The sequence below is a fragment of the Aquila chrysaetos genome, chromosome 12 (assembly GCF_900496995.4).
Source record: "Aquila chrysaetos chrysaetos chromosome 12, bAquChr1.4, whole genome shotgun sequence".
NCBI lineage: Eukaryota > Metazoa > Chordata > Aves > Accipitriformes > Accipitridae > Aquila > Aquila chrysaetos.
Window position 1 is genome coordinate 35,635,001 of NC_044015.1, and position 16,942 is coordinate 35,651,942.

Below are 16,942 nucleotides of genomic sequence, written 5' to 3' on the forward strand. Positions count from 1 at the left end.
GCCAGGGCGGCCTGTGCGACAAAGCCCAGTGCGCAGGGAGCTGGTGACCAGGAAGCAGAACAGCGCCGGGCTGCCGCGGGGCGGGCGGACCCCACCGGAGCCCGCTGCCCCACGCCGCCGCCCCCCCCGGGGGGTGGGAGGCCAGTCCTGCTGCCGCCCCCCCCCCCCCCCGCCTTGGCTCCGGGGGGTCGGGGCGGCTGCGGAGCGAGGCAGGAGGGCAGCCGGGCTGCTGCTAAGCCGCTTAGGGCCGGGGCTGGCATGAACCTCCCCGGCGGGGCGGCTGCGGGCTGCGCGCTGCGGCGGGGAGGCTGAGGGCGCGGAGCCGCCGCCGCCGGCGGGGGCTGGCGGTCCGTCCCTGAGGAGAAGGAGGAGCGGGGGGAGCCCCGCTCCCCGGGGGGAAGATGGGGAACTGCCTCAAGTCCCCCACCTCGGATGACATCTCGCTGCTCCACGAGTCGCAGTCGGACAGAGCCAGCTACGGGGACGGGGCTGAGCCGGATCAGGAGCCGCCGCCGCCATATCAGGTAGGGGAGGGGGCGGGGAGCGCCGCGGTACGGAGAGCGGAGGCCGGAGGGGGACGACGGAGGGAGCGGAGCGGGCGGCGGGGCCCCCCGGAGAGGCTGAGGAGAGGGGCGCGGGGGGCCGCGGCTCGGGGCTAGGCGACAGGCCGCTCGCCCTGAGGGCCGGCCCGGGGGCCGCCGCTGACTCGTCTCGTCCCCGTCCCCCCGCTCCCGCCCCGCCGCCGCCGCTCCTGCGCTGGGCGGCCGCCCGAACCGCTCCCTTTCCGCTCACGCGTACCGGCGGGGAAGCCGCTTTGTCTCCTCCAGTCTCACAGCTCGGGCCTCTCGGCAGACGGGAGGCGAGGTTCCGCCGGCGGGGAGCGTCGGGCGGGCCGGGCCCGGCTGGGGGCGGGTGTGTGTGTGGGGGGGGGGGGGGGGGGTGTCGGTCGGTCCCGTTGCCGGGCGGGGGGCGGCCGCGGGGTCCCGGAGGAGGAGGAGGAGGAGGAGGAAGGCAGGCGCTGGCCGTCCGGCCGGTGCCGCGTCCTTTGTTGCTGCCTGCGGTGACATCACCGTCTGGCGTTGCGCTGCTCGGGTGACGCTCCGGGACGGGGACCGCGGCCGCGAGCGCTGCCCGGGCTTTGTCCGGCCGCGCTCACCGTCGCCCGGGCTTCGCTCCCGTATTTTTAGCAGCATCTGATCCCCAGTAAGTAACTCTCCCGGCGCAGCGGATCCTATTTCCCTCGGTCGTGTGGGGCACCAGCAGGGAAGTGTTGCCCATTGTTCGGTGTTTTTTTGGTTTTTTTTTTTTTTTTTTCCTCTGTCTCAGAGAGAATCTGTTAATTTACAGCTTGATGACGAATCGAGAGGGTGGGGGGAGAAGGCCGGGTATTTTCTCTCTTTCCTCACAGCAGACGATAACGTTGATGTTGAGTGCTGATGGCGTTAATACGAAAGCCCCTGCTCTTGGCCCCTCCGCGGAGGGATGGCCGCGGGAAGGGGAAGCTGAACTTGGGGTTGCACTTGTCTGCTCCCTGCCATCTGCGTGTCCATCCCCATATATAGAAATGTATATTGCCCTAAAGGAGCCATCTACAGTCAACGGTTGTACAGCACTAAAAAAATGGAAAAAAAAATATTCCAGTGGTATAACTGCACATTTTATTCAAGTTTTAAAAGTGTTTTCCTAGCTGAGATAATTGGATGTGTTCCAGGGAAATCTATAGAAATGACAGTTGAGACACAAATTCTGGAGGGTGACTTGAGAGCTCCCTGTTCCCTAGGATGGGAGTCACTCAGTAGTTGCAGACCTTGACGTACAATTAACAAAATAGCAGGAAGTATTTAGCCGGGCAGATGTGTAATCTACAAATGCTTTAAAAGGTTCAAGAATTACAGCCCTGATAGGAAGCCCTGTGAGTGTTGAAGAGAAGCCCCATATGTAGCAGCCCTTACTGGTGCAGTGAAGCTGCACTGGTGTTGCTGGGCAGCGTGTGCCTGTTTTGTTTAGGTGCAAAAGCTTAATATTAGAATAAATTTCATGATGTGGGGAATTTTTTTCTGAGTTCTGAACTACATCTGCTGAAGTCCAGTAAATGGAAAGTGCTTGGTGGCAGATTCAGTTTTTTAAAGGTTGTGTTATTCTAAATTAAGCCTGAATTGGCTATGCGGTTTAGGAACGCATCGTATTTTTGTCAAATCCACATATAAAGTTTGACTGTTTGTGCTATTTATTGCGTTTACATCTGTGATTCCAGGAGGGCTTGTGGAGATCGTTTTTTTTTTTTTTTTTTCCTTTGAAGACAACCTGTTAGGTCTTGTAAGAGTCACAAATCGAGTATATACTCTGTGCAGGCCTTCTCATGTGGATTTCGGTGTAGATAAGTACTCTTCCTTCGTTGTTGTTTTTTTTTTTTTTTTGTTGTTGATGAACTTCCTGTTTGTAAGTGTGGATAGTTGGTTGAGAACACAGTAGACAGTAAAATGAACCTACAGGTGTCTATTATTGAGTAAGTGTATTCATAGCAAAACTTCCTTCACTTGAATAGAGCTGGGTAGTATCTGGTGATGTGCCCACAGGTGCTTGGCTGTCTCGAACATTGCTGGCTGTCCTGAAAGCCCCTCCGCTCGCTGATCCTAGCAATTCCTAAAGCTTCACCTTAAGGTAGCATTTTGTGTCTCATATAGTCAAAATTCAAAGCTGCTGTTTCCACAGGTCTTGAACCACAATGGTTTGTGATTTAAAAAAAAAAAAAAAAAAAGCCCTACCTACAATATTATGCAGCATTTCACACACTTTGAGGTTGAGGGGATTTATAATTTTAAATTGTTTGGGGTTTACAAGATGCACAAGCCAGACTCCAAATGTGAACAACTCCTTATGCTCCGTTATTGCTGTTGTGCTAGCAATAGGTCGCGCTCTCATTTTAACTTTCAAGTGGCAGCTTGGATTCAGCGTTACAAATGGGAATTTAGGAGTTTTGTCCTTGTTTGCGATGATTGCTTCTTTCACAGTGTCTTAACCAGAATTAGAGTGTGTATAATATATAGACATTAGGAAGGAAGAGGATAAAATGAATTTGAAAACTTGTTTGTGGCAACTAGTGGTGTGTGCAAGAAACTGGGAAATGAACAATTTGAAATTTAACTACTGAGATTTCAGCTGTAAAATTGACATATTTTAGAAGAGAATAAAATCTGGTAGGTTTGCTTCTCTTGGGTTTGCAGCAATGATGTGTGAACTTCCTGAATAGATCTTGCAAGGTATGCGAACTAGGAGAAGGAAGCTTGTTGGGTGAAGGTATGTAGAAAATGACTTCTATGTCTCTTGTCAACATAATACAGAAGTTAGTTACATTTTAAATACTTTTTTGTGTTCTGACAGCATTTTGCCATGGCCATCCAGATGGAAATCTTATTAAGCTGTAATTTTTATTTAGCTATTGATTTCTAACCGCAAAATGAGTCCCCAATAATCATTTCAGTATTGCATGTCAAATTTCTTTTATCAGTGAGTGCTATTGAACTGGCTTTGTGAAATTCCTGCTTCCAAAATTGAGATTGACAATTGGATTGGCAGTATGGACCCAAAGAGTAACGGGGAATATAACTTCCATTCAGAGGCTCTGCATATACCTGTCTCTGCTCTCAGTTTCTGTGGCAGTATGTGTTATAAGCTACAGCAGAAAGGCTTCAGAAAGGAAGCATCTTTTTAAACAGGTATCTGAGTTAATGAGAAAGCGGTCCATTAAAGCATCAGACGTTTTCCAGTGCATCAAGCTTAACGACTAACATGGGAAGTAATTAAAACACACCGAAAAAAGAGTGTGTTTGTATGGCAGGGAAAAGGAAGTGATTTCAAGAGTGGACCAGCGTTTTCATAGACAGACACTAATTTTGGATGCCTCCATTTTAGAACCCAGAAATTACAACTGTTTTTCTAAGTGTTAAGCACATGCAACTCCATTTTTAACCAGTGAATCTGTGATTGGGAAAGAGTTAGCTTTGGTTTTGTTTTTTCTCAAGTCCTCAAAATTGAGTATGCTTTCAAGTTTGTTTTCCTTTTCTGTGTATGACTTCTTCGCCATCTGTTGGCAATATGCCTTCTGCTGTTTTTCCACACAAGTTCACTGTTTTTTTCCAGTTTCTCTTACTTCTAGTAGTTTTTCTCAAAGACTTTATTTTGCAGAACAGATGTGCCCTTTTTCTTAATCCTTGTCTCCTATTTCTGTTCTTAAATAGTTCCTTAATAGTTGCAGGAAATAATTTGCCAGTTTATTAAAATTTGGAATTTTACACAGTGAAGTACAGAATACTTTACATCTTTTCTCCCTAAGTTTCTACAGGGTACTACTGTGGACAAAATACACTGCAGTCTTCTAAAAAAGATGTGTATACCACTTGCTGAATTAATAAGCAAAAAGCATGAGAAGCGCAAGTTCTTGATATTGATACTGAACTTATAAAAGCACATTTGATATGTTGGTGTGGCACATAGACTAATAAAATATTTTACGCCTTTACCTGAAGAGATACAAAGCGTGCTCCAGTACTTAGTACCACCCTGTGTTGTCTTAGAGGCCCAGATAAAATGTTTCAGTGGCTTTTTTAAAAATTATTTTTTTTTTTTTATTTGGAGGGATTAATTTAAAACCTTTTGACCTGGATACTCCTTTGATTATTAGGCTGTAGGCACAGAATGAGACAAGAGATCACAAACATGAGCTTAACCCAATGTCATGCTCCCATAATCTTCCAAAAGCTGTTGGGGACAGCGGGTTTTGAAAGCGCAATTGAGGATGTCTCATGGCTTCTCTTAAACTGAGGTTGCTGCAATAGCCTCCTTGGGCCTTGTACCCTCGTCCCCATGCATCTGTCTTGTCGTGCTTCATTCCAGCCATCCCCAGTTCAGGGAGGTGGCACGGCAGCCTGTAATGATGGTGCCCTAGGTCCCTATTAAGTCACTCTCCACGATCCCCTCAGCCTGAGCGTGCTGCAGTAGATGCAGCCCTGGAGTTTTGCTTATCCAAAATGCTGAAGTTGTCCCCGGTTTGAACAGTCAGAAAATTTTCTTGAAATACTCTACTGCATTTCTATGTGGAACTTGCTCCTGTGGATACATGTGTTGGATGTATTTTGCTCAACAGAGAAACAAAGCTTTTATTATGCTCTCACCATGACTTAAGTAATATATTACATTGGTGTTCTGATGCTGTCTTTTCAAAGGCATGGTAATTAATATCATTAAAAATTGCAAACCAAATTAATTCTGATACAGGAGTTGCACCCATTTATAGAAACATCCATACAAAATTCTCTTGGGCTGCGAATGAGATGATTTATCATCCGTGATTACGTGGATTGTACAAGAAGGAAGACTATGGTAGTATAATGTGTTATAATTTAGCGTTGAGTGGTTGTGCAAAGCTAGAACTGTTGGTATATGTTGGAAGAGCATAAGAGGAGGAAAGGTGCAATGGGAAAACATTACATACGGAAGGCTATCCATCAAAAAAAGCAAACCAACTAGTAAGTTTACTTTCATGTAAGAGAAAGGAGTATATTTAAAAATTGCCTTTGCAGGTCTTGCGCTTTTCTCTGCTTGTCCTCCACATCTTGGTGATGACATGTATGAATTACAGCTGCGTTTGTGGATGTGAACTGAAATACCGCTCCAGTCCACAATTTCTCAGTCTGGCGGAAACTTCAAAGGGCTTCAAACAAGAGTGTCTCTTTGTTTGTGTGTTGCTGGCTAGTGCCTTCTGGCAGCAGTGCCCGAGGTGGAGATCAGCTTCAGTGAGGAGACAAAGTGACGGAGAAGCTGAAGTTTAGAGTGCACTGCATGGATATGAAATGGTAGAGTAAGCCAGTGATGGTTTGTGTTTATTTGTTTTCAAGAATATGATTGCTTAAGCTACCTCATATAATGCATTCTCAAAAATGAACAAGTGTTGTAGTAGTATTCTGGAATAATCTCTCTTAACTGTGAAAGACCAAGCACTAACTGCTAAAGTCACTCCTGTTAAATGCTGCATTCAGAAAATCTGGAAGCCCTCCATGTCTTACGGTGCAGTTCTAGTAAATTATTTGTATGTGCAAAGCAATAATAAACTTTTCTTTTTTTTAACATCTGTATAGGGATATACAGTTCGCTTCTCCAGACAGTAATGAAATATGTATTATGAACTTCATTGTAATAGCATTCAAGATTATTTGGTTAGTGAACAACATGCCGTGACACTTCTTACTCCTTCCACGTCTGAAGAACTTAGCAAGTTTTCTAGAGAATTGTATTGCTAGTAATTGGTGCTAGAGGGGAAGTTTCCTGAGGGTGCTAAGTCTAACTCCCTTTCTAGATAACAGTTAGAAAAAACTGTGCACCTGTATTTCCTTTCTTAATGCATACTGGTATCAGTGTAGCCTGCTAGGCTGGCTGATAGGTGCTGTCTTCCATTTTGCTAGTGAAAAAAGCTGGGAGGCAGGGGGAGAAGAGAGGAAGGCAGGCAAATATGAAAATAAAGGATACCAGATGGTATTACAGAGTTAGGTAACTTTAATCTTTAAAATGCCCATTCATAACCTGTTTTTAATGAATATCTTAATGAGTATTGGCTGAATATTGTAATTCTTTGCCTGCTTAAAATGGATTTTTAACTCCAGTTGGTTATAAATATGTGTTAGACGTGGCTGGAGGAAATGGGAAGTGTATGCTGATGTTGGAGTTCTGTGTTCTCTTTCTATTATGAAAATTAGAGCCGGTTTCTAGACTCACTCTTGTTGAGTCGGCAATCAGTAAAGATCTGTTCCTAACCATTCTGGCCAGAAGATTTTCCAAGAGGAACTTTGAAAAGAAGAGAATATGTTTATAATCACATTTGATGGAGTACTGCTTGCTGTTTTATGTGGATTTCTGCAAGGAATGTCTTAAGTTGGATCAAGATGCTATACAAGGTCTGTCCCTGTCTTCCCATGTCCCTGTTCATCACTTCAATGAAGGAAAGAAGCTCAGTTTAATGAACACTTCTGCAGACCCTGGTAATGGTTGTAGTCAAGCTGGTTGCAGAATGTAAGGTCAAGAAACTAAAAATAACACCACTTGCTTGTGACAGACTTGTGTCTTCCAATCTTTGTGCTTGTCCTTGTTATTGCCTCGCCATAGACACACACAGAGAAACGTATTTGTATTTTGAAGAGGTAATGGTCTGTGGAATAGACTAAAGCAAATCAGCTGTGACTTTTCTATGAGCTAATGAAACAGTTCCTAAGAGACCAGAGAGTTACAAAATGAGCAGGTTTTTAGGGATGTCATGGCTGAGTTAGAATAAAACCTCTTCAGCGGGAAAAAGCTGAAGAGTCACTGTTCTTTGACTCTAAAAGGCAAGACAAGCTTCAGTCTTGATTTAGACCACAAGAAAAATTTGCCTTGACATTATGAGGGTCTCAGAGGTGAAGATGTGTCTTGCTTCCTGAAGGTGGGTTGTGTTTTTGTAGATGTTATCTTTCTTCTTCTGCCAGCCTCTCGGGGGGACAGCCACAGCAGCAACCTGTCCCAGCAGAGCTAGAGTCACGTGTAGCTTCTTGCTGGGTAAAACTGCACTGTGGACTTAAACTGAAAATAACCCTGCTCCCAAAACTGAACAAAACCAAACAAAATCCACCAAAAAAAAAATCACTCTAGCAGCTCTAGCAGAAGCCATCGTCATTCTTAGTTCAGTCTTCTGTTTAGTTTGAAACTTTTAGCAAATCACTTAACTGGTCTGTGCTTTAGTTTCCTCACTGTAGAATGAGGAGGAAAGGAGTAATAACCTTTATCTTTAGTGCAGGCGTGTTTAGTAATCTAATTCATGTTTGTAAAGTGTTCCATGATAATTTGATTTTAATAAAATAATATTCCTCCATTATATAATGAACCTCTGCAGGAATTTACGACAAACCTGCTGCTGTAGAGAGGGAGCTTTATCAGAAGATCTGTTTAAAGCAGTAGATAAGTCTCCTAAAATCTGTTTGGAATCTGATAGTTCAGCGTTTATTTGGCAGCCTGCATTCCAGATGCTCGATCAGTAGGAATGAAGAGGCCATGGAGATGGCAATAAGAAATGTTGCCTGATCAGGTCGATGAATCTTTGTTATGCTGGAAGATTGTGCATTCTTTCAGACAAGCCAACCCAAACAAACAACACTGCCTTCCCCAAAATCTAGGACCACCGTGTGTTTAGGAAGCTCTTATGTTTCCCGTATGTACCCCTGGTTCATATCTGTGATCGGCAGCTGTTGCTGGCCATACATCTGGACTTTGGTTTCTGAACCACAGAAAATAAACTAGTTTTATGTTTTGAAGAGATAATGATCTGTAGAATGGACTAAAGCAAATCAACCATGACTTTCCTATGAACTAATGAAACAATTTCCAAGAGATCAAACAGTTATAGAGAGTGGTTATTTACCAGTCCTCCATCGGAATCTGCCAGCTGCTCTGTTTCTCTTCAGTGAAGAAGAAAGTCAGAATGCCGGTGGCATAAAAGCTGCTGGGCCACGATCCATGCGCAGTGACATGGACAAACAGCAGATGCGTGCAGCAACTGGAGGAGGAGATAAAAGAACCGTCCTTTCAACCGCAGTTGCGTCAGCCAAATCACAACCAGCTGGTTTATTGCATCGGGCATTTGTGCTGATCCACCAGAATGCTTACGCATGCTCTCTGCTTCGTACACGTGCGCGCATGCATACCGTCGTATCAAAGGCTGGGCTGATTTTTGAGCGTTCTCATCCTGCCTCTGCTTTTAGCCACTGGTTTAGTTTAGGATGATGTAGACCTGAGGTGCCTGGGGGAGGACTGAAACTGTGGGAGGAATGAGAGAAACTGTGACTCAGGAAATTCAGTTCTTCCCTTAGCCCCAGCATGCAGCGATGAATGTGCAGACTATTATCCCTACATTACTGAAACCTGTTTCCCTTGATTGTCTTTTTTGGACGCCGGAGAGGCCTGTGTGTCCTCTTGTCTGCTTTTTCCCCACTCAGAGCAATTTGTATTTCTAGGGGGATAGTTCAGAAACAGTCCTTGTACGTAGTTCACTGAACTCCAAGGCCAAATGCCCATGCGGGGACAGCCTCATCCTCAGTCAAAGATAAATCTCAGCTGGCTGGCAATGCTGAGTTTTCCAGAGCTTGGGATTGTAGCCCATGTGCCATTAGAGTTTGGACTGCTAAGAGAGGTCCTAGAAGCATCAAGGAAATGCTTGGTTTATGACTAATAAAATCTAATGGAGCCACATGAATATCCAGTGGTAAGCAAAAAAATCATTCAGTCAGTGCTGGTTTGGACAAAAGCAAGCCATCTGCTATCCTGCAGCCACGATTAAAACCATAAAATTTACTAGATACTGCCAGTTTCTAATCTTTGTCATGGCAAAAGTGCTTTAAAAAAAAAAGACTAGAATATAACACTGAAATGTATCTATAACATAGCTATATATACTTGGACAACAGTTCTGTACATACCGCAAGGTTTCCCTATAGTCCTCACTACTATCACTCTGTATGGCTCTCCTGATGATTTGTGTATAAAGCTCTAGCCAGGAGGAAATGGAGCAATATTTATCTGTCTTCATTTAATCCTGTAAGATGCATCTTGGTAGTGGGGGATACAAATCTCTGATGACTCAGTGTGTGAATGTTGCAGAATTGGATGAGGCTGGGTGCTCTTGCCCTTTCTGTTTCCGAGCTGTGGGAGACTTATCTAAGAGATCAAAGTGCATCAGATTCCATTATTTCAGTGTCTATGGGACAGTATAATGCATGACTACTCTGGGACGATGGCTGTGTCTGACTTCTATTCATCATTGTAATTAAACCCAGATACAGAGTTTGTTCTGTGCACTGAACGTTAATCACAGCATTTTATTAACATGGTTGTTGAAATCTGTAATTCAGACATAGTATAATTTTGCAGTATAGATTAAGACCAGTATTTATTTTGCCTGAATAAATAAATTTTATTTAAAGTTCAGAAAGAGAAGTGATTGCTCTCAGGTTTTGAGCAAACAGGTGCAAGCATTGCTTGACTACAGACGTACCAAACTGCTAAACTGGTTTGGTCTGTACTGTTGCTTAACAGAAAGCAGTTAACCACTGTTTTCAGTGGAAACTATATGGAAGGCTCAGATCAGCAAACTAATGCCCTAAATTCAGGTTTAGTTAAGACACTGAAATTAACATTTTAACACCTGTAGACTTTATTTTATGCTCTATAATAGTACTTGCTTAATTGCCATTGCCCGTTTTTGATGTTTTGGGATTTCTCTTGGTTGATTTCTATTTAGGTATTTTGATTTGTATTGCAGTTGCATCTATATATCTTCAATTTAGTTGATGAAATATGACTAAGTCATTGCTTTAGTGCCTGCTTCACAGAATTCTGTAATGTTATATCTATATAGTTGGAGACCTTGAGGCAGTTGCGGATTGTCCAGTGGAGAATGGCATCCTTGAAAGCATATTGCCCTTCTTGGAAGGAAACAATATAACTTTTAAAATTCAAGCAAAAATACTTAAATTAATTGTTAATTCTTTTCTAGGTTAGTGCTTTTTCACCTCTTAGTTCCTGGGTCTCTGAGGCTCTATGGGCTGTTTTTTTACAGTGCTCACAAGAGCTAATAAAATCCCATCTGTAGTCACTAAACTGAGAATACAGACCCACACCTCTACTTGACAATGTTTGGGGATCTGCAAATCGGAAACTAGTAAGAAGCACTGCATAGGTAGTGTTACTCTAAGGTCTGTCCTGAGCCAAGAAAACTCCTCCGCCTGCCCTGATAGAGGCACACTGGTTTAGCTACTGGCATCCATGTGGTGCTGCAGTGGCTGTGATGGCCAGGTACCCTCCAGCAGCTGGATTGGGTTAGATGATGGCTTTTGGCCCAAGCCTGAGTGAGGTGCTCGGTTGCTGTCCCACCCCACCCTTGACTGGAAGTGGTAGTGTGGTATTTAATCCATCGAAGTGGATTCATACAGTAACTTGCCTGGAGCTCTGCTGGGTTGTATATAATCCTTCCAGCTAGTCATCTCTATAAGAACCAAAAATGAGGTGCAAGGAGGGGTTTTACATTGTGTCTGAATTTGGACAAACTCTCTGGAATTTCTAATTGAAGTTGTATTTATTTTACTGTATGGCTAAACTACTGAAAGTAAGTTTACCAAAGAATGCCCATTCCTTTTGTAAATATAGCGGGTTTCTTGATTTACAGTAGATGGAGTCAGGTATTCAGACACAATGCTTAATGACTAATTAGTTGTGTTTTTAAAAATCCTTCAGGAAAGAAAAAATACTATCTACACAAAATTTCATGCTCCAAGTAATCTTTGTTTTCTTCTGTAAACTGTATTCTTGTTCAGTGAGTAACCTGTTTTTATTACCTCCCAGAAGCAGCAAGATGACCTAGATCTAGAGCTTCCTGGGGAGAAGTTCACTTCACCCTATATATATCTTCTCCTGAAGTGTCTTTATGTAGCTGTCGCCTACTCTGAGCTGATAAACTGAGTAGAAAAGAGATATAGTTTTAGTCTGAGGTAGGGAAGGAGGGTGTTTTATCCTTCCTCTTTTTTTGGGGTCTAGTAAATAACATCTTACGCACATGCCACTATCTGGATTCCAGCATGGCGAAGGCCAGAATTCCAAACTCCCAGCTGCAACATACAGAACTTCATGTCTCTGTGTCTCCTCAGTGTGCTGCAGCTGAATAATGACCAATTACCTCTTGGTTAATGAGTGAATTGGATCATGCCTTCATCCTGGCAGGAGTTTCTGCAGTGGACTCTGAACATGATATCCTGGGGTCAATGTGTTCCTTGCTCTGGTCGGATCACACAGACGGAGATTCCTCCAAGAAGCACTGCTGGTGTGGTGGTATTTTTATTGGAAAGCAAGAACTGGGAAAATGGTAGTAACAACTACGTAACAGATGCTACCAAACAGGCTGTTGGTGCTGAGGGATCAGACAAATGTTTCCACCTCAGGGTAACGAGTCAAATGGTGAAGAGTACTGTAGGGCTGAGAGAAATTTGTCCATCCCTTTGTCAGCATAAAGCATTTTTTTACATATAGGGAGTTTATCTGAGGCAGTGTGTCAGCAACTTGAGCTCTTTAGGCTTCTGCAGCCTTTCTGGGGAGAGAAGGGTACTTTCTGTGTCCCTAAAGAAAGTGCCGCTGCCTGACGACACCACATTGGGGATAGGTGCCAATGGAACCCATTAATGGTCCTGTGTTGGGGTGTGTACATCTCCGGCATGTGGGGAAACTAGCATCGGCATTTGTTTTACTTGATCTGAGGCAGGATTCTGCTCCAGCACTTACAAATAATGGCTTTGACCGACACGACTCGGGAGTGAACGCAGCTGAGGCCAAAGGAGAGGCTTGGGGGCTATCTCTGCGTTCAGCGGACCACGAGCTGAAACAGGTGAAATGTGGCGTGCCTCCTGACCGGTGCTGCGTGCGTCCATGTTTCTGGCACAAGGAAGTCTGATCTAACCATCCGCTGCTGCCAAAAGGGATTGCTTCGCTTTTTCCCTCCTGTTTTCCGCTTGCAGCCATGTGCTCCGCAGTTGCTTTGTGGTGGCTTTGGTGCTTATCTGATCCTTCAGTGAGTCAGCTCATGCCCATCAAGTGTCTGAAATGGGTTCTCAGGCTCTTATTTTCATCGTGTCAGATTAGTGAACCAAATTGACTTCCTGGTGGAGATTGGATTTATCTGCACTCTTTGCCATCTATATATCGCATTTTTACTTCGTGACATCTCTGGAAGGGTCTAGAGGTGTCAGGTATTAGATGTGTGCTATTACCACCAAGTATTCCAGGAGTTTTGGCTTCTCCATGTTGCAGTTAAGGATATACTCAGACTTAACTGCATACCAGAGCATGCACTGAATGAGTATCTGACACTGGTTTGGGTGTGAGTGCGTTTGGGAATGCTCTGTACATGAAATGCAGTTGAAAGGTGCCGTTTCTAACTTCAGTAGGGTGGTGATTTCTGTTGGAGGAATTTTGCTGCTTCAGGACAAATCTCTGATGTAGACAAAGTCTTAAGTCTGTTTTTCTTAAATGTGATCTTTCTGGTTTAAAAAAAAAGAACCAAAAAAAAAACCCCCAAACCAACAAAACGTAATAAAAGAATAGAAATCTGTCTACCACAACCACCATTAAAGACGCTTGGATGCTTTTCCTCGCTATTTTCTTTTTTAAAGAAGCTTCATTAATGTTACCTAACAGTTCATGAGTATATTTGGTAAGTACAGGAATGGGTGAAGACTTTCACAGCCTGTTCATGTTGCACAGCAGACTGTGATATCCCTTGGGACACAACTGACTACAGTAACATCATTCATCTGCATTGTGGGGTGCTGCTCTGCCTCTTGCCTCACACAAGCCTTCCAGTTATGACTCTGTGGATGGTTTCCAAAGTCTGAACATAACTTGGCAAGCTTTGTCACTGCTGTTAGGAGTTTGATTACCTTTGTGCATATGTATGTGAGGACTGCCAGTGTATGTGGCTTTGAATAAAACAACCTCCCTGTTGTCCAAAATGTTTAGAATTAAGACATTATATAAGTATGCAAGAGCAGAAGCTAAGCTGGCCACCTCAATTTGGCCATCCTGTTTTATATGTTGTGACTCCTTATTCTAGTTTGGTGTCCCTTAGGAGAGGCCACTAGTTTCCCATTGAAGCCAGTCTTATTTAAAGCAAATTGAGGGACAAAAACTTGTTCCAACAAATAAACTTGAGAAGCAAATCTTGCCGCTTCTTCACGTGTCTGCTTATGCAGCACTACCCGCTCTTGTCATTTCTGTGGTAATGCCATGCTCTTACATAGCTCGAACCCCCTTACTCGGTACCTTTCTGTTTAGTTTTCTGAATTCAAAACCAGTAATGCTGAACATGAGCCGTAAATACCATCTTTACAGCTTTTTTTGGATCTCATGAGCCACGTTGGGTCAGGCTTAATTTTTGGCTTGGTTATGTACAAAAAAAAAGCCCCAAAGCCACAGGAGATGGGGCTGCTGGGACAGTGAGGGACACCCTTCCTTGTCAGTCACCAGTAAGCAAACGACCCAGCACATTGTTGGGACTGTGGGGGCCTGGAAAGCTGGAGAAATCGTTTTCTGAAAGACTGCTTGCTGCCACTAATGTTTCCTTGGTTTATTTCACAAAATATGCTGGCCAGGTTTCAGTTTGAATATAGTAAAGCATTTCAGCTGGACAGAATGTAACTATTTAAATTAGACCAATAGCTATTGCCCTTTCTCCCTTAAAAAGACTGAAGTAGCACATCAAACTGAAGAAAGATACGTATTTTTTTAAATCCTGGATGCAGACTGGTTACCGTGTTCCAGCAATGAAATGCCTATATATCAACATAGAGCCCATTAATCCCACGTATACTTGTTCCCTGATGACCTTAGGTTTTGCTTGCCACAGGCCAGATCCTCGCCAGTGGTGCAGCTGCCCGGTGCTACTCAAGCAACACAAGTGGGTTTGTAAAGCTGGAGATTTCAGAATGTGCTAAAACTTCCAGCTAGCATGCGGTCAGCAGAATAAGCTTTATAAAGGTCTTTTTTTCAGCTCTGCCTTCACTCCTGCTTCTACCTCTAGATTGTGCTGTAGGAAACGGGGTTGGCCAAGAACTTTTGTGCTTACACCATAGGTGTTTTCGCGAGTGGGCTATTGAAAATCCAGCAGAGATCAAACCAGAATTGCTAATGGAAAATGATTTTGTCCAAAAATTTCTTTTCTCACTTTTAAAGCTTTTGTTTTGTTAGTGTCTTAAGCTCCCTGGTGGACATGACAGTGTCTACAGACATTTATAATAGCCTCAACAAAATGAGGCTCAGATTTAATGAGTGTTATTTTCTGTATTTTATTTAAATTAGCTTTGAGTTAAATATGACAAGCATTATTGTTAGTTGTTACACTGCATCATAGATTATATTAATTCGGATAATAGCCCTGTTCAGTACAGTGCTGGAAATTGCATGTTAGCAAGTGTGTGAATTGGTCTGTTTCCTGGTTTCTGTGAACAAGAGCATATATGGGTAGTTATGCATATGCTCAATGAAGTTATTTTCTGCAGATAATGTATGATTTTTGCAAGATGCTGGTCAAGCTTTGCCTTTACTACTCCTACAGGCAGCCTCTTTTGATCAACCGAGAACTAAGGCTCAAGAAGCTATTTCACAATTCTAGATTTTTTTATGGCAAACTTGCATCTGTTATTCTTGTACCGAACAGAACTTTAATTGTTTCTCTGGTTTACTTTTCTGATTTATTTAGAGATCAGTCCTATATCCCTTTTAGCCTTTGTTTTTCTAGGCTAATGCTTCTATTTTTATTTTGTTTGTTAGTGGATGTGATATTCAAGCAACTTGGTTTTCCTGAAAAACAAAATCTGTCTCATCCATAGTCAGTGAAACCAAACAAAAAAACCCCCAAGACCCCACTCCCCTTCCCCCCCCCGCCCCTCCCCAAATGCAAAAAAGATTAAAGCAGGGCATATTTTAAGTGATTGAGGGGTCATTGACTGACTGCTCAGCATCTTGCAGTGCATTTTGTCATGGTGACTGATAGTGGAAGTCACAGACAAGATTTACTTTAAATCTGCAGAACATGCAGCTCAGAAGTCCAAGGGAAAAGCACCCTTTCATGCACTGCTAGCCATTAGCCTCATTGGGGTAAACCATTCCAGAACACGCTGAAAACCTCACCAGGAACACAGTGTTACATGAAGTGATAAAAAAAGATCAGGACCAAGCCTGTAAGTTATTCCAAGGCTAATTTCTGTACAAAGCTTCAGCAGAGCAAAGAAATTTTCTTTAACCTGATCTGCCAGTCTGAAATTGCTCCGTAGGGTACTTGCTGTATGGCTTTCAGCAGATTTCATTTGATGAACATTGGACTCATTTTTGCCAAAGGTCATGGAGAAAGCCATGCCCAGCCCTTTTCTGCCCCCAAGGAAGCATCTAGAGCTGCCTGTCTCCCAAAACGATGGGTTTATTTCTGCTTCTACTGTCTGATTCAAAACAACAAATGAAAGAACAAAAAATTGTTTGCTTTGTTAATTTCTATTCATGTCTTTATTGCAGTAGAGATCTGCCTATAGGAAAGGAGGTATCCCAAATAAAGACAGGAATTCAGACTCATCTTGTTACCTTGCCTATTTGGTTCAGAGATTACTCAGCAAATCTTTTAGTGTCCCCAGGGAAGAACCTTCCCTGACTTCACTTAACTGCAGCAGTGCATAGGGAGACAAAGTAAGTTTAGTTCTGTAGGTCCTCGGACTTGGATGAGGAGCACTAAATGCCATCTGCTTCCTAGGCTACTCTGCTGCACCCGCTGCCTCTCAGAGATGCATGAGAGGTGTCCTTTCAGGGACCATACGGTGAGCTAAAAAGGTAACTAAAATATTTCTGTAGTAATTGAGTGATGATATTTCTGCTCATGGAGTTAAAATCCAAGCAAGCAGCTTCTTTTTCTCTTCTCTTCAAGCTTAATCTAGCTATTACAGTTACCTCTGTTGTTACACCCTAATGAATCCAAGGTAACGAGGTGTATTCTACACTAAATGTCATAAATTAAACAAAAAAAACTCCAAGGGTTTTCTTGGTAGCAGTTTTGCTGTGGCTGTGTGTATTTTTTTTTGATATGGTAACATACCGAATACCTCCAGATTTACTGCCTCAGAGCTCAGTGTTACTCCATTCAGGTATTTTGTCATGACCGCAGTTTGTCTGTGTGTGTATAAACTGGCAAAACTTACTTTAGTGATTGTGTGGGTTGTAGCAGGACATGGTTATTCCACCCTGAACATTAATGCAGGAGAATATGATAAGTAGAAATACTTCTTTATATCTTCATGAAGCCTGAAAGAGTGTCAGTAGCATAATGTTAATGACATTAGCA

At 43.3% G+C, this 16,942-nt stretch overlaps 1 protein-coding gene across 1 annotated transcript in view; it reads left to right on the top strand.

Annotated features, from left to right (window-relative positions):
* Positions 1-304: 304 nt before the first annotated feature.
* The window catches only part of RNF11 (ring finger protein 11), a 32,463-nt gene continuing 15,825 nt past the window's right edge, over positions 305-16,942 (top strand). The window contains exon 1 of the mRNA XM_030033938.2: positions 305-524. Within this exon, the coding sequence (XP_029889798.1) occupies positions 402-524 (123 nt within the window). The 5' untranslated portion in view covers positions 305-401. The remainder of the gene's footprint in view (positions 525-16,942) is intronic.